Genomic DNA, 23197 nt, shown 5'->3' with positions numbered 1-23197 from the left:
TTGAATCACCGAGTTGCTGTTATTACCATGTAGTCATATTAACAAATAAAACGATTGACGAATCTTGAATGTGGATGGGCCTTAGATTAGACTCATGATGTTCTGCTCAGTAAACAAAAACGGTTGCTCTAAGGCCACCGAGCCCCTCATATCACATAATACCGTTGCTCAAATTTGTGTATCCATTCAAACCCGGAACCAACGACAACAACGAGTTTCGCAAAATACACGATACACAAGCGATTTTACCATAAATCTCTTTGATATGTAAGGACCTGGGACAGCGTTTTTCTGCTTAGTAAGCAGGCCACTGTAACCGACGATCTTTCAAATCCGAAAACTAAAAACTACGAAAAAGTACTTAGGCCTTCATTAAGTTCCACTTTCACGCGACGTTCAATGAGAGGGTCCTATCCAGGATTACATCTGAAAAATCCAAATCTTGCCAACGTCCACCTAAACCTGTTCTAATCCACCTGAAATGACTAACGAATGGAAGACTTTGACTACCCAGCCATGCAATAGTCTCATTCCGTGCCTTATGGCAACTTGATGATTCTATTGCGCTCATCTTTTGGCACCACCCAGGGGAGACTTGGTCCTGTACCCAATGCTTAACTTATCTCCATTCCACTCAGCTACTCGCACTTTCTTGTGATATAGTGGGCGGAATATTATTATGTGAGACAATTCAATGCAGACGTCTTTCCAAATTTGGCAGATCGACAGGTAATCGGTGAGTTACCACGATAGTTGCTATTCAACAACTCGACAACGTCCCATCGTCAACGCCTGCTATGAGAATTTCCCATTGCAGACGTCAACGAAATGACGTCATCGAGCTATCCATCAACTACCCTGGTTATCGCCTGGTACCTTATAGCACGATGCTAGGAGGCGAACCGGAAGAATCGATGAGCCACCTCTCCCCCTTCCCCAAAGCCTTCGCAACCAACCCTTAAAAGATCTTAAAACTTCCCCGTTGTTTTGAAGGTTCTTTAAGTTCTCGGATATAACCTGATGTTTTCGGAACTTCATTAATATTCTTGGAATTTCCATGATATTCTCAAAACTTTTTGAAGGTTTTCGTAATTTTAATTCTGATGTTAAACCATTAATGGTACTTTTATAATGCGAATATCAATATTTTCTGAATATCCCGCGCATATTACAGATATAGAGGACTGAATTTAACATATGATATAAAAAATGAATTTTGAAGGTTATTTGGAAGATGCTTAGAATTAGGAGTAAGCTTTCTGGTTGAATGTCAGGAGTTCGTGAGCATTCTTAACGTTGCTGAAAATAGCATCAGATTGCGGGATTGCTAAAGGGTGTCCCACCTAAAATTGTATCACGGGAAAAACGCTGTAGAAAATTACCCATCGGGTATTTTCTCTTGAAAATTTGGGTAGAAGTAGTTTAGAGTGTATTGTTTACACTATATTTTTTATCGCTGTCAGCTTTTTGAAAGTTGGAAAAAATGGCGTCACCCGAAAAGCAACGTCGTGAATTGATTTTACGCAAGCACCTGGAAGATCCTCAACTCTCTCATCGGGACATCGAAAAACAACTCGGAATCGTGCAGTCAACGGTGAGTCGTGTGATTAAACGTTACTTCGAAACTCTGAGTATCGAACGGAAGGAGAAATGCGGTCAGAATGGATGTTCTATTAGTGATCAGGATCACAAGCGTGTCGTGAAAGCGTTTAAGCGGAATCCCAATGGTCAGGGATGTGGCCAAAAAGTTGAATCTGTCCAAGTCTTTCGTTCAGAGAGCCAAGGACCGGGAGGGACTGCATACGTACAAAGTGCAGAAGGCTACAAATCGTTACGAACGGCGAAATACGGTGAGAAAGCCACGGGCCCAGAAATTGTACACCCAGATGCTGACGAAGCCTCATTGTCCCATCATGGATGATGAGACTTACGTCAAGGAGGACTTCCGGCAGCTTCCGCTGTTCTTCACCGCCCAGCACAAGTTTCATGTTCCGGAGGAAGTAAGGAAGCAGAAACTTTCAAAGTTTGCCAAGAAATAAATGATTTGGCAAGCGATCTGCTCATGTGGCAAACGGAGTGCGCCGTTCGTGACTACCGGGACTGTAAACGGGGAGATCTACCTCAAGGAGTGTCTACAGAAGCGTCTACTTTCTCTGTTGAAGCAACACGAGGGGCCTACGATCTTCTGGTCGAATATAGCTTCGTGCCACTATTCAAATGTTGTCCTGGAGTAGTACGCAGCCAACGGGGTCACTTTCGTACCCAAGGACATGAACCCCTCCAACACAGCGGAACTATGGCACATCAAAAAATACTGGGCTATTATGAATCAGGCACTACGGAAGCATCCCAAAGAGGTCAAATCTGAGTAAGACATGAAGAAAAAGTAAGTTTCCGTACAGAAGAAGCTGCACCCAGATGTTGTACAGAACCTAATGAGCGGAGTTGAGCGTAAGGTGCGAGTGTACGGTTATGGTATTTAAGTGATACAATTTGATGTGGGACACCCTTTAGTACATTACAATACTTCGTTGATTATTCATGAACTATTGATAGCTGGGAATGCTTGTGAATATTTAAAGTGGACAAAAAGGTGAACGCCTAAGCTTATTCACATTTATATCGCTGTGAAGCAACTGAAAATTGTTGAGGGAATCTATATCTGTAATTGTAACCTGATCGTTTTTTGTTAACTAATCTGGTTAAGATGATACTTAATTAGCTTTAAGATAAATCGTCCAGCTCAAAGGGGTAAGAGGTGGACCATCAACATTATCTTCATCAACTTCATTAAAGTTCCCGCTTGTTTTGATGATCCAAACTACTTTGAACTACCTTGAAGTTTATTGGACTTTGTTTTTGGAATATCTGTAAAGTTCCTGAGCGAAAAATTCAGAAGTAAACCAAATGTCCCGGAATATTAATTACAATAGAAGTAACGGTTGCAATGATGAATATACCCAACACGGAAAAAAATGGGCCGAAAGTACTCGAAATTTTCCAGAAATTTTCGTTACTTCCATAAAGCTCCCACATTCTCTGAAGTTTTCAGAACATTCCCGCAGCTCTCTGATCTTTCCAAAAGACCTTTAAACATACCTGAAGTTTCTGGAGTTTCTTGAAGTTCATCTAAAATTATTAAAATTGAGTGTAGTGAAATTCATTGCAAATTCAAAGTTCACGACTTTTCCTGACGTTATTGAAACTTACCCTCAAAGATCTTTAAACATCCTCAAAGTTCAGAACTATCTTGTAGTTCTCGGTTTTTGAAACTTATCTGAATGGTTCGAATATTTCCTTAAGCTCTTCGGACATCTCTGAAGTATTCGAAGCTTTCCTGCAGTTCTAAATTGATCTAATGAGCTCTGAACTTCTCTGAAATAAATAAAATTAGTGGAAGTTGGCTGAAGTTCTCTGATATTTACCACGTAAGAAACGTATTTTTTTTACGTAGGACTACGTCTTTGTTTACTATATGGGGGTACACTTTGTGAGTACGAAAAATGAGCATGTAACGAAAGGGTCAGGTTTTGAACGCATATATCTCCAAAGCATTAGTGTGAAATATGTCATGCAATATGCCATTCGACGAGGGCTTACTCCATCAATTTTGTGGCATATAGTACAAATAGTGCAAATAGTTAAACAAATAAGAAATTTAACTAAAATTTGTAGCATCAAAATTTCCCATACATTTGCTGACACCATAAGGTGTATTCCCTAACAAAGACATCACATAGTAGGTCCCAAACGAATCAAGCCGTTGCCGCATTTCCTTTCGAACTTCAGACGTGTTCGAAAGGCTCCACAAGCAGCTTGCTGCCAAAGCTGACTGCAAGAGCGCTCTAGACAGAGTAGCAGTGATGAAGCCACACTGTCACTGTTTGGGTACAGTTGCTCATCATGAGAAAGCATTGTGGGCCACCGCCATCAAGCACGTTATCGTCATGTCGAAGCTCACCCATCCTCAAACTAGCTCACCGTATCCGTGGAGGTCTCAGAATTCTCACCCACGACAAAGATCGAACAACCCGGTAATCCAGAAGAATACGAAACTGTGATAAGTGGCGTCACGATATAGTGTGTGTTGTTCATCGGCAAACAACCGGTAATTTGCTTGACACTCGACAGACGACGATGCGTATCAAACCAAAAGCGTCCTTTTCAGGGCGACACAAATAATTCCTCGTAAAGAGTTAATTTTCATAAATTTTCTAGAAGTAAAACCCGCCTGAACAAAATTCACACAAAACCGTCTTTTTCGGGGAGTGACTTCGGATGTTGATCGAAATGCATAAATAGAGGAACCAGAAATTTTTCGCAGTGTCTGGTATTCTGTTTTGTAGTCTGTACACTGACCAATTATTACACTTCGGAAGAAATTCACGGATGTCATAATAATATCGGGAATTTTAAATAACGTTCGTTCAAAATAGTTAACATATGTGAGCGTAGTCCTACGTCAACTGTTCGTACAACCCCATTGGGCTGTCCGTTGTAGTTTTTTAATTCGGTGAAATATTTTCCTAGCGTTTGATTTTAACGCAAAGGCTGCAATCCTGACTTGGTCTTTAAGACTATATGAATTTCTTTGAAGATGGTCAGTTCCTAAGAATATCGTGCGTATCCTGTTTGATTTATTAGATCATATGATCTGAACTTTTGAACGTTCAAAAGTTCAGATCATATGATCTATTGAATCAACCAGGGCTCGCACGATATCCTCAGGAACTGACCATCTACAAAGAGGTTCATATAGCCTAAAAGACCCAGTTTGGGTTTTTTTCATGCATACAGGGTAGGGTATTGATGAATAATACATATTTATAAAACCGGTTGGGCATATACAATATGGAGGGCCATTGCCTAGGTTATAGTCAAGGATTAACATTTAAGGATTTTTTGGCCGGTATTTCGCCATTCACACTATTTAAATTTTTCAATGAAACCTGGCTGTTAAGACTGCAACTTTAAAAAAATGAACCTTAGACCCTAAGGGCGAGCATAATGGAACTAAATAACCAGAAAGAAGCTAAACGAACAACTGAAGCAACTCACATCGCAACTTTCACTTTCTATTGCAACAAATACGCTTTCTTTCCATGTTGCTGGCAGTCACAAATGCTGACAATTTCCACCACCAAGCCTTTGAACTATGAACTACTTGTCCGCAATATCACGAGGCCATTCCAATCTCAAACCCCTTCTAGAGAAAGGACGGGTTCAACGAACTACATCTCGTGTGTCCGTGCAAAATATTAGCAACGTAACCGCCCGAAGATAAACGCTCCGCCGTCGCAACGCCCGCCTCCTAGGAGAGGGGACCAACGGTTTTCAGCACATTTTTTGCACGTCCCGAATCCGGTTTCACTTTAATTTTATGCAAATGAAACTATCTCTCCCTCTCTGCCTATCTCTATGTCTATTCGTTTCCTTACCTGAGCAAGGCCAATAAGTGTGGCAAATAACCGACATTCCAACCGCTGAAAAATGGGAAGATAGAAGATAATGCCAAGCAGAGCGAAAAACTGTCCAAAGTGGGTAAACATCAGCGGCGGCAGCGCCAATGTGTCATCGATGAAATCCGCGCGTCACGACTTTGCCAAAAAATGAGAAATGTTGTTGTTTACGTGGAATTCGCGACTTGGACGCGTCGCTCGCGGTTGTATGTAGTAGTGTACCGGTTCGCCTGTATTGAAGTCATCGATCCACCATGGATGCACAAGTAGGAACCAGAAAGACGAAAATAAGCCGGTCCTCGTGGCCACTCCGCACCACGCCGCCGCTGCCAACCGAGCCACCCGGGATGGAGCGGGTGGCAGTTACGCTTCACTTAAGAAACTTGTTTCCATCCACACTGACTGGCGGCTGTGTTCGTTTGCTTAGCGTCGAACCGGTTGACCGGGTCCCACCCGAGATGATGGTGGTGGTCGGTGGTTGGTTGGTTGGTTGTGTTCGAGAGTTGATTGAACTCTTCTACATTTAATAATAAACACCGAAACAACTTTCGTGACCCAGTGCGTGCGACTGCATGCCGTCGTCGTCTCAAGTCCGGAGGCCGCCCGTTCCTTTCCGGCGCAACCTGCAACCTAGCACACTCTGTCGGGGCTTGGATCAGGGTGCATTTTGGAGGTGCGTGATAAATTGGTGGTCAATGGATATGCGTGCACCGACGACCGCGAGTAGTAGGTAGTGGTTGTAGTAGTTTGAGGGTGCGTAAAGATTTTTCGGGTTGTTTGTATAGGAGTAAATTACGGACGGTGGCCGGACCTGATTGGAGCGCGGACGGTGTGTTTTGCATGTTTCTTTCTTTGGCTTACAGCTTTGTAACCTGGTTCAAGGTTGCGTTGCGCAGGCTTCGCCGGAAAATGGGAGTTGTCTTTATATTACCAGTTTACCGATCAAAACAGCTGATTCCGTGGATTGGTGGCGTGAAACCGTTGATTGGTTCGAGTGTAGCTCGATATTTCTCAACAAAAGATCATTATTGGGATGATTTGGAATTAGAGGAATCGATTCTTAAAGCCTTTGCAGAGGACAATTACAACGTTTTTAATATCATCATTAAGCCAACCCGGAATCATTCAGGAAATAACCCAATTTTAACTGAGCAGAAACTTGGGAACGTAAGTGGAGGTGGGTCGGCCACTCACCGGGCGGAAACGAAATCTTCAAGCAAGCGCTGGAATGGAATTCGGCAGGACATCGTAGCAGAGGCAGACTCATGGGGCTCATGGCGGCGAAATCCCAACAAGAAAGTCGACAGAAATTAGGTCAAGGCGAAAGCGAGCAGCCGGTCAGGATGCAAATCTTTCACTTTGGTCCCACGTTTTTCACCCTGTCGGGGTTTTTCCGGTTACTATTCAAATTCCAGGATAGGGAAAGTGGATGTAATGTCGGCATAATACATAAATTCAGCAATCGACTAAATTTTCAATAGCCAGGGTGGTTAGTGAAGTTTAATTTTGAAATTCTCGGTGTTTTCCCGGTTTTCCCAGTTCAAATCTTAAAAATGACCCGGTTGTTGATATTCAACTTAAAACGTTTTTTTAAAAACGTGTACAACTGTAAATTTTCGGAGGTTATTTTTTAAAGCTGAAAGTATAATTTCAACTCTATGAATGACTTAATGTATTCAAAACAATTATTTGATTATGTTCGATACATCTTATGATTTCAAAGCCCTAGAATTTATTGAGAAACAGAGATTAATGTCACTAGGTCAAAATCTATCTGGATGAATAGGTTATAAAACAGAATTGTGAAAATAAGAGATTTGATTAAAAAAATGTTTCAGAAAAAATGAACTTGATACAAATGAGTTGATTAGAGTAAATATTGTTAGGGATATTGGATAAAGAAAATGTGTCTTCACTCCGTTGTCTATACTAACATGAATATAAACCTTTCAGTACCCGCGTTGATGTACAAAGTTAAACACAAACAAATATGTAAAACCTTTTGACGATGGAACTCAATCAACGTGAAACTAAACATGGTTTATGAAATTTATCACCCACGTCCATAGAGATGAACCAGCCTAAGGCTGAAAGTCTCGTTAATAAAGGAAAAAAAAAAATTACCCACGTCCAATAGACCAATACTTGAAAAATATTACTGAAAGGTTATTTACTGAAATGGTAAAAAAATGTGATTTAAGAAGATTCTCAATATTCTGGGGCTTTGACATTTGTGTAGGGTCTGAAACTAGAAAGAACTTTTCTTCAAAATTTATGATAAATTACAATCTTCGTGATGCAAGATATGGAGAAAAAATAATTAAAATGCGAGAGTTTTTATTTTTTCAAGATCACAGATTTGAAAAAAAAATAATCATACTTATGAGTCGGTGAGTCATAATTGTCAAGGCTCTGAGACTTGCAAGAATTTTAAGGGTTATAACACATTACAGAAACAATCGATAGAATCTTGCGGACAAACCCTGGAATTTTCAGTAAAATTTAAAAAATTTCAAAGTGTTGATTTCAAACAAATATTGAGGAGGAATCCCACATAATTTTCGAAGAAGCGCAGAATTCCTGAATTATCTTCAATTTCTGAATTAGAAATTGTAAGATGAATTTGGAGAGATTTATGTGGAGAAAAATGCAAGTTCTAAATTAAATTCTTAGGTAATTTATGAAGATTTCAAAAGGAGTTGTGAAAATTCCTACGTGATTCTGATGAGATTTGTATGAGGATCGTGAGGAAAATGACAGATGAATTTTAAGAAGAACTCCAAGATAATTATGATGAAAATTCAACAAGACACATAGTTCTAAAAGTGTTCTGGTGCTAATTTCAACCCTAGTGCGAAAGTTCATCGCAGAGCTCCAACAAAATGCATTGCAAAAAAAATTGCTAATAACACTAGTTTACAGTATATTTGAACTTTGTACGCTGATGGTCATTTCTCATGTAAAATCGTGTGCTGATTCCAAAAATGTTGTCAGAAAAATCTTTTCTAGATACAGATAAAAAATGCAATTTCACCTCATAAAAGTTTGTTTACTAAAATACAAATATCTCCGGCTGCAATGAAGCTATTATCAACTATTTTAATGCCAAATTAAAAGTGTAAAATTTTACTTTCGGACACAACAACTTTGGTAGTGGCACAACCACTACAAACATTTGTATTTACCTTGCTTAAAAACTATGTTGAAACGCAATTTTCTTGGAAATATGCAGAACATAAAAATAAATAAAACAATGCTACTAATCTCTCTGACAAATGATGTTCAGCTGATCGAAAAAAAAATCTCACCTTTAATTTGGCGTTCAAATAATTGATATAGATTCATTACAGCCAGAGATATTTGTGTTTGAGTAAGTGAAATTTCATTTTTAAGGAAATTCCAAAAAGAATTCAACGGTAATTATTACGCGGAGTGTTTTGTTGTTAATTTCAGAAGAATTCATGATAATTCAGAGAAGAATTTCAAGTTAATTCTGGAATTCATGCCAAGATAATTTTCAATAACGAAAAATTAAAACCAAGGAAAGAAATAGTTCAGTTTCAGATTTTACAAATATTTGTTTCCAAAGTCCAGTATCTTCAATGTTTTTTTAAGGCCCATGTACTTTACATCTAATTGTAATTTTACTGAAACATTAAGACGGGAAACTTAAGTAAATTATGCAGCAAAAAGAGCAAGACAATGTTTTCCACTTGATTTGTTTTTCGTTGATCTTGTCTTCCGTGCTACCGACGCCAGACCCACACCAAAGCTACCGACGCCAGGCTCCCACACCTGGACCCTACCTATAGACCCATCAACTCAAGAACCGGGGACCAACGGCTTTACTTCCCTTCAGAGATGTTATGCCTCAGAACATGAGCGATAATCACGCTTACCACTACACCACCGGCGCCGCTAAGTAAGACATTCATTTATCAAAGAATCACTCTGTTTTAATGGTTAATTCAAAAATTCTGGGATAAAAATTTGTTCCTATGGTATGGTTAATTTATTTTTCCCGGTTCTTCCATCGAATTCCGGGGTTTTTCCCGGTTACTTTTCAAATTCCCGGATATTTCCCGGTATTCCCGGTTTTCCCGGTTCACTGGCCTCCCTGAATAGCGACCAAAAATATCCATTAGTACCGTCCCAATGAGACGTTCATCTAGATAAAATTGATAAATAGCAGATTTGTAGCGATGGGCCCACTCTTAGATCCATAGGCCAATATTAGAGCCATTTCCCCTATTTCCCGATTTTACAGGGGTTTTTTTTCGATTTGCTGGCTACCCTCGTTACTGTATTAAAGAGACTTTCAACCATCGTCCAAAAGCTATTCTCTGATGGATTCTGTAATGAGGATTGATTTATCAAGCAGCTTCTTCAGTACTTGATTGACTTTCGACATTTTCAACCAATTTCGCGGCATTTCGTGGAATTTAAGAAATGTCGCGGCCGAAGCCAAATTTCGCGGAATCGCGAATTCTGCGGAATCGCGAATTTTCACTGTCCCTAGAAATCAGGTAATCAAATGAAGAGGAGGTATGGTTTACTTTAAAGGGCCTATGACTCAACTTTTCACCGGCGAATAGTACGGGAAAGTAGGTTAGAATGATGTACATTAAAGAATATGTCATGTTTTGAATTAGAAACTGTCGAATAAAAAAGCGTGGGTGAGTCAAATAACAAGCAGTTCGATGGCGAACAAATAACATTAAAGTTCAAATGGTGGGTGACAGAATTCATAGAAGTCAATTAAGTGTAGGAGGAAATGCGAGAATCGGGGAAAGTTATGGAGTTGGGATCAAGCTTTCAGAGAGGTGTTTAATGAGGAGACAGTTGCGGGAAATGTATTTCGAGAACACCATTCGTTAGATTCGGCTTTCACCCATCCGAGGGCCGCCATCAAAATCGTACAATCGCACAATCCCAACACGATAAGTTAACGGACTTGGTGGATTCAGTGTAGAGGTCAGATGATAGCATAGCATAGCATAGCATAAACCAGGCTGCACAATGTCGTAGGTGGTACGAGCTCCAAACTGTTGTTAATAAGGAGACCCACCATCATCCGCTGCAGTTAGATAGTAATTTATGATTAATTACTACCCCTTAGATAAAGGATGTGTCTCCCTCCAACAGACCAGAGCTGTCCTGGCCACGTCCTAGCATCTGGGGATTATTATGGAAGAGGGGAGGAATGTTAGTCCGACACTTACTTAAGAGAGATGAAGAGAACTCTCCGACCCCTCACAAGTGTCACGAGAAGGGTGGAGTTTTGTTAGTATATGGAGGGTAAGCCATAGGATACGCCCAGCCGGCGTTGCTTCAGATTTTGGAATTAAGAAACGTTATCAGCTCGATCCTGTTGTTCCTTTGCGCCTGAAAATGTTTTCTGATTGATATGAGCTTCTCATGTGTAAAAGGTTATTAATAGTATGTGGAATCGTAGATTAGAATTTAGATTCGCCCTTGGCCTAATTCCCACTGTCTGGCAGTGGCATTATGGATAAAATCTGCCTGCAATCATTTTTTATGAATGCAAGAAGCTTGAACTCGGGAGTTAGAAGGTGACAGCTGTACCGCAGCTACAATAGCCCATTTCAAGAACGCAAGCATTCCAAAGCTATTTTCACCCATGATAAACCCCGCTCCAATACATTATCGATGCAAATATACACCATTGATATTGTACTAAAACTTTCAATCCAGCAGTTGTTGCAATACTTGATTGACGCGTATTTAGTAAGTTTGGAAATGATCGTCTTGAATTAGATGGATATTTCCTATCGACGACAGAGGAACGCAAACGTAAATAAACTTAGCTGAGCGTAAATACGCGTAGGTAAGAACAGTTGGCACCACATACAACGGATAAGAATTTGAAAATTTTCACTTAATGCTCTTTTCAACATCACTTCTGTACGTCCAAATTAACACTTTTTAAAAATGAAATTGTAAATTCATAACATTTTCACTAGAACGAAAACGACGCAGCAAAACAAAAACACACCATTTTCGTAGCGCGGCCTACTTCGATCTCCTTCAGTGTAAAGGTCAGATGATATGCACAAAATCTCTTGGATTGAACATCGAAATCGGATGAGATAACTTCAAAGGTATTATGGACTATGGTTTAAGTTCTCTTACCTATAAGGTTTAAGATCTTGCAGCTCTGCTACAGAAGTCAACTTAGAGTTTTTGTAAGTCAAGTCCCCAAATATTATGGATCAACCTAGGCAATACACAGGCCTCATGACTGAACTTATAGGTTTAGAAAAGGGGCCCTGTAGAACATCTTTGGATAGCTCATTGGTTGATTCTGAACATCTTATGTATATATTCTGAAAGCCTGACGGATTAAATGAATAATTAAGATCTACAAGTCCTACAGTGTTCTTATGAATCTCATAAACCAAAAAAATAAGTATGGTTGGCTAAATAGAAGAATATTGAAGTGCGGTTTCGAGACTAACGTCTCGAATAGCGTTGTTTATGGACTTCTTATGGTTTTAATCATGCCAACATTATTTACTTAATGCAACTTGATTAGAAATCGATATTTTCTAATTAATATAATGGAACTAGAGAAAATGGATTGCTGTACAAGATATCTACAAAGTCAACCCAGTTTATCGGGGGAAACTTCATCTTAATCGCCATATACTTATTTGTACGTTCCGATCCATCAGATTATTACACTCTGTCTGGAAAGCGAACATTATCGCTCATCGGTGCATTGAAATGCCCGTGCTGTATCTCACTCACAAATCCACCTAAAACACCATACAACAGCACCAATTAGTCAAGTCCCACCATTCGGAATCCCGGACACGCACAGCGACGTTTGATTTAATCCCGAGCAAATTTACGATACGAGAGGCAGAGACCATGACGACGATTACCATTTGCACAAACGGGGCAACTGCCCGCCGTAAATTTGCAGCAACTGGCCGGGGGTGCATACCTATTATCGTATGCATGTGTGATCAACCGCACCCACCATCGTCGAATTTGCAAGCCAGGCAGCGAGTACTTACTGACTACTGAGCTGGTAAAGGTACATACATACGACAAAATGCCGCCCCCACAGCCAGCACACCCCGAGCAGCCGGACGATGGACAAAGCGACGTTATTTATTGCCCCGTTCTGGTTGAATTCGGTCCTTCCGATGCGTCGTCCGGCCCTGGGACCGCAGGTATTGCGAATCCAGTGGGTGGCAGAAGAAGAGCGCCACCGACCGACCAAACTCAACGCGAGTGCGGGTGCAACGTTTTGTGTTTTATTCGGACCTGCACTGAATTCTAAATAGTCAAGCCTATTATTGTCCACGACCGACCGCGGCCGGTTCTGTTGCGAGACACAAACAAGGCACATACACCGAAAAAAATGGAGTACCTACTGCTGCCATCTAGGGCAGCGTAATAATGCGACTGCAGGATTTTTAAATTAATATGCAGCTGGCGTAGCACATTTTTGCGAAAATATCAATCAGCACCCGCCGGCGTTGAATATCTCTGATCTTCGAGGACATTACCCCCTTTCGGGTTGATTGAACATGACGATCTGACGTTTTCGACTGATGTTCTACTGTTATTGAAACGTGAGGGAATGCTTTGGTCTTTCAGAAAGTCCCACTAATTGTCTTTTTTGAATCTTGAGACTAAACTTTTCGCTTAACCTCTTCATTCATTCGAAATCCAAGTTCAAAGTACTCAGTGGTACCCTTCTTCTCTTACACGTGGCCCCCCACTCGCACACATTGCCACAAAGTACCATTTCCAGTTTCTTAGCGACCCGATACGTATAGTTTTAGCGTTACTTTATTATTGTTATCGTTATTCTCTTTCTTCGCTGCTGAATCTCTTTTGGAACACCCTGGTGGTTAAAAGCTCTCGCCACTAGCAAAAGTAGCCTGCCACAGCGAATGGACATGCAGTGGTGCTTTTAACGTTGCTATTTACATTTGTGTAAGTGACTGACTTTCGGCTCGACTGCTGGAGATGGTTCGGGCAATGGCCTCTCTCGCGTCGTAGCTGTTGTCTATGATTCTCGGTTCTTGCCACCTCCACCTGACCCTACCGACGGCTATGACGAAGGCTACGGCTACCAACCGACCGGACCAAACTGGACCTACCACTATATGGCGAGCCAGAGCAGCACGTCTGCCTTTCTTTCATCGTCATCAGCTATTGTTGTTGTTGTTGTTGCTGATGTTGTTTCCTCGGGGGCTATGCATATGTGCCAAACCAGTCGGTGCAATGAGCGCGATAGTATCTCTCCTCAACTGTGAAATTGTGGTTTCTCTATGTGCAATCGTTAAGAGTGCGGTTGCGTTGTACTAGGAGCGTGAATGATAGTGGCGAAATAGTTCGTACGACCGGAGACCGAGGAATTGCTTTCTGCATGAAGTTGCATGACAATCTATGCTTTGTTGAGTACATTTCTGGGGGTGGCCAGGAATGTACTCTTGCTTAACAGACTCCAAATGAAATGCGCCTGCAAGCAGATCAGCATCCAATGTGACCCCCAACTAAATAGTCATACACTAGCGAATTAGTAGCAATTCCTAAAAATGAAAAGCATATTACCGAGACCAAAAAGACGATTAATAGGATAGATGCATCAGTTATGGCTATACGTTCCTATTGTGATGTGTTCCAATTATGGTCTATGGGAATTCCATAGGCCATAATTGGAAACATGGCGGCTGAGACTAACTTGAAATTGAGTAGAATTTCACTACCTTGGTAAAACCGGAGTAAACGGGATTCAAGAAGTGAGTAAACGTAACTCAAAAATGGCTTTTAAAATGAGTTGAATAATGTGCAGTGTCGGCTGGGATACGAGTAGCTTTAGAGAAGATCGGATAACCATCGATGACCAGCAAATCTTTAGAAATTTCGCTGTTTTTCCCGGAATTTCCGAATTTTTTCCCGTTTTGCTAGGGTTAATGTCCCCAATGTTGGTCATTAGTGTCCCTAATATTGGACCCATGCATAAATTTTGAAATAACGCATTTTTTGACAATATTTCAATAGCAACAAAAAATATCCACACAGATAAAAATAATTTGTAATTTTCAACTACCTGGCAAACCCCAAGGCTGTAAACAGCTTGAAACCCGATTGTACCTATGGCTGGTAAGCCGGAACGGGAAAACCTGGAAGACTCCCGAGCGAAATTCGCGTCGATTCCTGTTGACATGACTTGTTTTTGGCAATTTGGCAAACAAATATTTAAAATTGAGTCATTGAGGTACGATTTCCTACTTTCGGATGGAATAGACAGGGAACCGATTGAACTTGTGATTGACCATTCCACAAAACCCATGACAGGCTCTGCGGAATCCTCTCGGGAAAAATGGTCGCGTTTTTTTTTCTAAATTGCATTCAATCATAAGCATAGCGGAAATATGCCATCACCATATCAATTATGCTACCGGGAAGCCAGAAAACGGTCCTCTGGATATCCGGAGTCACCGAGAAAATGGTCAGTTCCTGAGAGTGGACCTAGAGATCCACGATTTTTTTCTAAATTGCATACAATTATGAAAATAGAGGAAATATGTCATCACCATATCGATTCTGCTACCGGGTGGCCAGAAAACGGTCCTCTGGGTATCCGAAATCACCGGAAAAATGACAATTTCTGAAAGTAGACCATGAGATCCGCGACTTGTTCTAAATTGCATACAATCATAAACATAGAGGAAATATGCCATCACCATATCGATTCTACTTCCAAGTGGCCAGTGACGGTCCTCTGGATATCCGGAATCAGCGGGAGAATGGTCAGTTTCTGAAAGTAAACCTAGAGATCCACGATTTTTTTCTGAATTGCAAGCAATCATGAGCATAGAGGAACCATGCCATCACCATATTCGATTATGATACCGGGTGGCCATACAATATTCCTCTGGGTATCCGGAATCGCCGGGAAAATGGACAATTCCTGAAAGCAGAGACCTGGAGACCCACGTTTTTTTATTGCATACAATTTTGAACAAAAAAAGAAATAGGGGAAATAGGGGAAAAACGCCCTTTCGGATATTCAGATTCACCGGGAAGTATATGTGGTCATAAAGATCCGTGATTTTGTTTTAACTGCAAGCAATCTTGAGCATAGAGGAAGTACATCAATTCTGCTCCCTGTTGGCTAAAAAACAGTCATCCAGACCAGTGCTGAGATTTGTAATTGTCATTGACAGACTTTCGCGCGATATTGTCAAAATTGTTCGTCACATAGTCACTGACAGACTTGATCCTCAAAAAAATATTCGTCAAAATCTGATTCATTTTTTCGTCAATGACAAAAAGTGTAATTTCGTACATTCTGCCTTACATTATTGTTATCCAAGCAGATGCTTGTTCACATTAACGGCTCCATGTAATAGTGTTGCTGCTTAATTTCGTTACAAATTATAAAAAATATAAATATCTAATATAAAAATCTACACATGTTCGTCACTGACAGCATTGACATTGACAATTGACATGGTTTGCCTTGACTGTGACTGTTAGCTCAAATCTCAGTATCTTTTTCACATCCCACAGCCATCTATTTCAAATATCATACCCGAAGTCCTGGATGCCATCTATCTGGTTTTGAAGCAACATTTCTTAAAGGTAGGTAGCATCAGAAGAGTTTTCCAAAAAGTAGTGAAAATTTGAAATAAAGGATCCCAGCCCATATTTTGATAGCTTGAATACCATCCGGAAATCATTCTGTTTACTGTAGTTACTGTATTGTCAGTACACCTATAAAAATCTTAAAGAAAATACTTTTAATATTGCGTACCAAGATCAATAATAACTTGCTTGGTTGTTGAGTAATATCTTCTTAAAGATAACATATCTAAAAATTTCAAAAATCCAGGGTTGTAGCCCAGATGGATCCAGGCACTTAAGAGCAAAACCAAAACAGTCGTTTGTTCAGAATGTCAAAATAAGCGTTTTGGCAAAGTTTGGTTCAAGTCGGTGACATTGACCACCGGTGGTGTATACACTTGAGCTGGAATGACCAACATGTATACTAGCGCCACGTAGTGAAAAAAATCTGAACTACTTTACACCAACGAAAAGATCTTAACTTCCTGAACAACTTTGTCTTAGACAGTAACTTTCTATCTGGTCAGGATCAGTCTTGTAAGCGGTCACGGTAGTTGACACATTTTCTGTGATAATTGACTGCCCTTGCCTCCGACACTTGCAAAACAAGCTATCATAGTACACTACCAAACTAAAATGTCGTATGACAGGCTCTGTAATACGACGCTGTCGCCGAAGACCGTCACGAATGTATGTATATTAGTTTTTCTCATAATAAGAGCTGCTGATGGTGTACTTGTGTGAATTCTGAAAATAACAAGTAATGATGTCCTAGTAATACTATTTCTGATCAGAAATGGTTTGAATTACACCAAATTAAGGAATTACAACGAAATCGCACATGTCATATGATAGCTATTTTGATAATTTTCTTTTAGCTCGAATGTTATTCTACCGCTCGTGTTTTGTGAGAGAGACGACGGTAGAGCATGAGTGTTCGAATACAAACAGACTGTCGCGCACGACAACGAAGCGAGTGTAGTAAAAAACGTCAACTGTTTCAACCTTTGGTCAGGATCTAGAGATATTTAATCAGCAAGATATTCACATGTATACTAGCGCCAAGAAATGAGAAAATTCTGAACTACTGAACACCAACGAAAAGATCTTAACATCCTGAACAACTTTGTCTTGGACAGTAACTTTCTATCTGGTCAGGATCAAGAGATATTTTATAAGTGAGATATTCACATGTATACTAGCGCCACGAAGGAAGAACGCTCTGAACTACTGTCCACCAGCGAAAAGATCTTGACTTCTTCAACAACTTATAGCCATTGTTATAACCATGCGGCTTATAACCGGCTACGATCAAGGTTAAAGTGGTTTCCTCGCTCCACTCTGCCGTCACTTTTTTCCGGATTCTTCGTGCACATTTCGACGTCCCACTTGGACTTGGAGCTCCAACACTCTCCACATCGTCGAAAGTAGCACCGGAATAGTCTTCTGCCATCATCAAAATGCTCACAACACAAAAAAATTGATTTTTTTTTTCGAGAACCAGTAATTGCACAATTATTTGTTGATGTTTGCTACTCAAGAAATTTCAGAGTGTCAAATAAATTATTTGATAGTATTGAGCAAACATGCTTGACAAACAATAACAAAAAGCATCACACTATTTGACAAAATGCCAAATAATTGAAATGTCAAATACACGTCAAATATTTGCCATAGCAAAAATTGGTCACATATATTTGGCCATTATACTATGGTCAAATATATTTTTTTCAAATTTGCCAAATATTTGGCGTTTTGTCAAACAGTGTGATGATAGCTTTAGCAAAATCTAACAAGCAGCTCAGGATTAGGTTGCTGATTCACTTTACCTGTAATCCCCCTACTGTGCTCTAGTACGCTCTGTGTTGGAATCTGCGGTGGTAATATGGTGTCCATACAGCAGAAACTGGATCGACCGCTTCGAGGCTGTACAGAAAAAAATGTGTACGCTTAGCTCTCCAGCACTTGCCTTGGCGCGATGCATCCCAAGTAACAATTTTGGTTTTATGAGGGTTCTGTAGACCATGATTTAGACTTGTAGGATGCTATAAAACCTCGATAAAGCCTGCAATGTTACTTGGGATTGAATCTTCCTCCATAAGAACATCGCTGTATCCCAAGTAACAATTTTGGTTTTGTGAGAGTTCTTAGATCATGATTTAGACTTGTGGAATGATATTATAACCTCCATAAAGCTTGCAATGTTACTTGGGATGCTACTGGAAATTGATACCCTGAAAATTGCAAGCCGTATTCGTATTCGGCTTATTCGTTGACCAACGAAATTAATGCCCCAGATATTCTCGCTGAATTGACATGGCAATATTCTCGCAAAATGGCCTTTGAAACAAAGCATTTTTTTGCATTTAGCTCGTTATGGACAACGTGGTTCAATCAGATTCATGACACTTCCTCAAAATTGCTGAAATCCTCTTAGTAGTTCTTCTAAGTGACTGCATCCTAAAAATCTAGTCAAGTCCACCTTATTTCTACAGCAACATTTGAAATGGGACTATTTCTAAGACGTAAGCAAACCACGAAATGAATTTGCAATTTTTCCGCCACTATTCAATTCATATTTAAGAAAACTGAAGTATTTTAGGCAACAATATATCACAATAACAATAGTAACTGAATCGCAGTGTTGTATACAAAATATGTGAAAAGCTTTCAAAAATTTATGAAAATCGATAACAATTCAATTTCATAAATTAATAAGCCTTTTTGTGAATCTTTCAATGGATAGGCCCTTTTTGTTAAGCCGTTGTGCTTGTCATCAGAAATGGTACGCCCTTTGCTAAGCCTTTTCGCAACGTCAAATAAATTCAAAACAAATCATCGGCCCTGCCTCAAGCAGTAGGGCCTAGCTTTGGTTTGAAATTTTTCAATCATCGGCCCTTCTACGTCACTAGGCTTATCAATGAAATAAAATAAATGAATGGTTGGCCGTTTAAGCGTGCGGGCCTATTAATGAATCAACAAATTTCGGATCGGCCGTTTCGAAAAATCGAGTTATTTTTAATGATTTTTCTCGATTATGCGGAACTTTTCTACACGATTAGTAGCTATCAAGCGGTGCTAAAGAATGGTATCAAAACCCGATTAGTTTACGTTTTGGATATAGGCCCATTTCAAATGTTACTCGAGATTTGTTTTTAGAAAAGAGGGTGAAGTATATATTTTCCCACAATTAGATAGACACTGAGGGTAGTTGATAGATTGAGCTTGGGAATTGTTTAAAAAACAATTCGATCTACATTGCTAGTTTGAAGATTGTTTTAAGAGAATTCCTTGAAGAATTTATAAGAATTTTGAATGAGAATGAGAACGAGAATGAGGATTTAAAGGAATGGATTTTTCGGGAGATTTTGACCATCAATTTTCAGCATGTTCCCATGTTCTTGTTGGTTTCGTGGTCATGAGATTAGCGGTGTCACGCGTCGTTCAGACGTATTGTGAGTGCCATGAAGTGAGGGTTCTACTCTCGCTCCAACCCGTGGAACTTTTCGTAAAAAGGAAATTTCCTTAATGGTTTACTGGGCGTTGTGTGTTGTCCGTTGTCTATACGCAAACCATAAATCTATTACAATGAATGTAAGTTCCGTTTCCTATCATCCTCTGTTCATGAGCATCGCAAAGAATGTTAGAAATTGACCATGCAGGCGATGTAATGGTTTTTTGTCTTTTTTATTTTGTGTTCTATCTACGCTTTCGACTATACCAGTAAGCTTGTAGAACGACGCACATTGTAGAACATTGAAGAACGACGCACACACTTGCCATGAATCTCTCCAGCAGAAAAATCATACGAAGTCGCGTGCGCGAAAATGAGCGCTTCGTGTTTGCTTTTAGGCTATACATAATCAGAAGCATGGACAGAGCAGTGGAGAAAGCACAGGTCTGATAATCGCAACGTTCGTGGTTCGAGTCCATTCGGCAATCTGTTTCCTATTTTTTTCGACATAACAAATTACACTCACTAATACACTCTACATTTTTCGGTCTCCAATTTTCTTGCATTGACCGCAGCTAGGTATATCGCATCCTCGGTTCATGCGGTCTCCACTAACATCCTCTGATGATGAATCCCACATATGTAAGCCAATTCTACATTCCTCGGTTGGGTGTAGTGTTAAGTGGTCAGTCTGAGCTACCTATGGTTGAAGATGGTATAAATTGTGTTTTAAACTATGAGTGCTCCAAGAGAATCTGAAGATATTTCCAAACGGAAATAAGGAGAGTGTCAAGATAATTTTAAGATAATTCAAAGAGATCCTCTTAATGACATTTTGAGAATAATTCTGAAATAAAATACAAGGAAATTTTGGGAGAGTACATTTCCTTATTCTAAATTACATATCAAGAGATTTCCGTAAGCGAATCCATAATCAAAATTATGGAGAGAAAAGAAACCAATTTCCGTGAGAATTATTAACAATACTATGATAATTTAAGCGTGAATTTCCAAAGTTCTCTGGAAGGAATTCCTAAAAAAATATTCTGCACAGAATTTCGAAACTGTTGTGGTGAAAATTTCTAGGGAATACCGAGCAGAATCAAAAGATTTTTGAAGAACATCCAGAAAGTAAAATCATTTCTGAACACTTTTTGGAATGAACCTAAGCAAATCCTTGACAAATTTGCAAAGATATCCAGAGTTTTTAAGAAACAATTTAATAAATTGTTTCGGGGCGACCGCGGCGTAGTAGTTAGAATCCATACCTCTCACGCCAAAGTCACGAATTCAAATCTCACCCCAGAGAATTCACGAATGACCTATAACGACCAATAACGCAAAAAGTGACTTCAGTGACTAAATTTTAAGAAATAGTGACTTTAGTAGCGTTTTAGTGACTGCCTTGAAAATAGTGAACATACCCCTAAAATGTGACCTGCGCTATGACGGAAATGGGTGCTTATGCCGAACTAGTTCTCTACCCTACAAGCCCCCTCTTCATTCCATGAAATCAATTAAAACTTGGTTATTTGTTTACCCTCATCTCGGTTTATTTTTACCGAGGACTAACCACAACCGATCCGAGCTTACCCTGTAGGTGACATAGCGTGGAATTGTTTTTCTTTGATAACATTCCCCATTCTTCCGACCAAGTGTGTCCACCTCGTAGCGGACGACTTTAGCAACGCACCGCCCGGGTCAATAAAAGAAGATGCAGGTACAAAAAGCAACCAATAAACAAGAAATCCGGTTTTCCGTTGCTCCCGCTGCTGCTGCTGCAGTCGGTGCACCGCTCGGGATACAATCTGCGCAATACGTATATTTGGTCTGCCCAGTCGTTCTTCCTGCCGCCGGCGAGTATCATCGTTATTTTCATCATCATCATCCTCCTGCCACCACCGGTTCAAGGAATAAACAACAAACATCTTCGTCTCGGCTCGGCAAACAAAAACTAAATGGTCCAAAATCAAAGCATAGAGAAGAAGGACAAAAATATGGTACAATTCCTTTTTGTATGCTTGAAGCTCTGCAGGTCGTGCACAGTAGAAGCCAGAAGCTCTCGTCGTCCGCCGGGCCAGTAATAATGGCAGAGTTCTTATTTGCAAAAATGCGACTCACGTTCCCCCGAAGATGCTTCCGAGCTCCATACAAACAACCAAAACAGACTGCAGAGAACGATGATGCAGCGACGGACGGGTTGCAGCAGCATCCCTTAATGGCCGAAGAAGTTCGTTCTGCAAGTCTGCGCGGGGTGAAGAGATCTTGTGCGCCGCCCCGGAGGACACTGAAAACAGGTCCACCGAAGGCAAAGATTTATGCGCGACCGAGCTCTCGCGTGTGTTAAAGTGCGATGATCTCGGCCTCATCGGTGCATCATCGTTTTACCTTCTCTGTATGTGGAGATGTATTTAATTGATTTCATAAGGATTGTTTGTTTTGCTGTGCTTGAAACAAACAATTATATTGAGTAATGTGTACTCTAGTCGCAGAGTGAAATGGCATTTCTAATACAAATTTGGCCCAACGATGACGGATCGGTATTTGGCTGAGTAAAACGGAGCCAATTCCGTCCGAAAGATTACATCCACCTCGCCGTTGTGTGTCGCACTTGCGATCGGTGTAGGTGAAAATAGAAGATCACCGAAGTGAACGACTTTCCAAGGTTAACACGAGACAATGACTCTCTCGAAACCGATTGAGAATGCGAAAACAGGCGTGAAAAGTTGGTCGAAGAAGAACGCTGGTTTTATTTTCCGTTCGTTTCCAAAGGTTACGTATGTGTTTTGACTGTAATTTCTTAAAGTTATAGAATACTTTTGATGAAATATTTTGTTGTTAAGAAAATAATTTTACAAATTGTCTCCCTGTAGGCAAATTAGGGGCTGTTCATTAACTACGTAGACAGTTTTTTGGGATTCTTGACCCCCTCCCCCTGCGTAGACAATTGTCCATACATTTTTTTAAAATTTGTATGGGCCGTGGATAATTGTCAACCCCCTCCCCCCCGCCTAAACTGTCTACGTATTTTATGAACAGCCTCTCAACAGCTGCCAAGGGAGCTGTTATACCTTCGATATTTCCAGAAATTCAACACTCACACGCTTGGATTTTTTTTATAGGAGTCAGTATTTTTAACTGGGTTTTTTAATTACTGAAAAGTCGGTATAAATTCGTATGACCGTTATCCGTAAGGTATCGATAAAATCGGCAAATTTTATTTTCTATCATTAAATGGGGTTAACAGAACTAGCTCTTTAGAAGTTTCGGAACATTTGTTTTTAATTTTCCACAGATTTTTAAACTTTTACCGAACAGTTCCGCTATTCAAAAATCCAGTAAAACCTTATTAGTGTTCTTGGAAACGGAATAAGTCGCGATTTGAACTGCCTCCATCCAAGGAATCCCGAGCAATAGAAACAAAATCAAAGTCAATCGGTTTGTAATTATATTTCATACCGTTTCATTATCAAAGTTATCACTCCTCGATAAGTGCGGGTTTCTCCCCTTTATTTAGTAGACTACATTAACAATATAGTTCACTCATTTGTCATTCCGGAGACACGACTTTTAGCCAATAACGAGGGATGCTTCAAAGCTTTAAAACAAAACTTGTTTTAACTATTAATTTCGTATTCCCATAGATATCTACAGGCTTAAGTAATGTGCA

At 40.1% G+C, this 23197-nt stretch overlaps 2 protein-coding genes across 3 annotated transcripts in view; both read right to left on the bottom strand.

Moving 5' to 3' along the window:
• LOC135710867 (uncharacterized) overlaps window positions 1-21455 on the bottom strand; it is a gene marked incomplete at its 3' end in the record, with an annotated part of 36277 nt that extends 14822 nt beyond the window's left edge. The window contains exons 1-2 of the mRNA XM_065233570.1: window positions 21180-21455; window positions 21101-21121 (exon numbers count right to left, since the gene is read on the bottom strand). Of these exons, the coding sequence (XP_065089642.1) occupies window positions 21101-21121; window positions 21180-21455 (297 nt within the window). The remainder of the gene's footprint in view (window positions 1-21100; window positions 21122-21179) is intronic.
• The window catches only part of LOC135711155 (histone demethylase UTY-like), a 269948-nt gene that overhangs the window by 107890 nt on the left and 138861 nt on the right, over window positions 1-23197 (bottom strand). The window lies entirely within an intron of this gene.

This window comes from Ochlerotatus camptorhynchus, unplaced genomic scaffold, assembly GCF_037179485.1.
Source record: "Ochlerotatus camptorhynchus isolate MF236.1 unplaced genomic scaffold, CSIRO-AGI_Acam_v1.1 ptg000037l, whole genome shotgun sequence".
NCBI classification, from domain to species: domain Eukaryota; kingdom Metazoa; phylum Arthropoda; class Insecta; order Diptera; family Culicidae; genus Ochlerotatus; species Ochlerotatus camptorhynchus.
The sequence above is the reverse complement of the archived record's forward strand: the minus strand, read 5'-3'. Positions and strand labels throughout refer to the sequence as shown.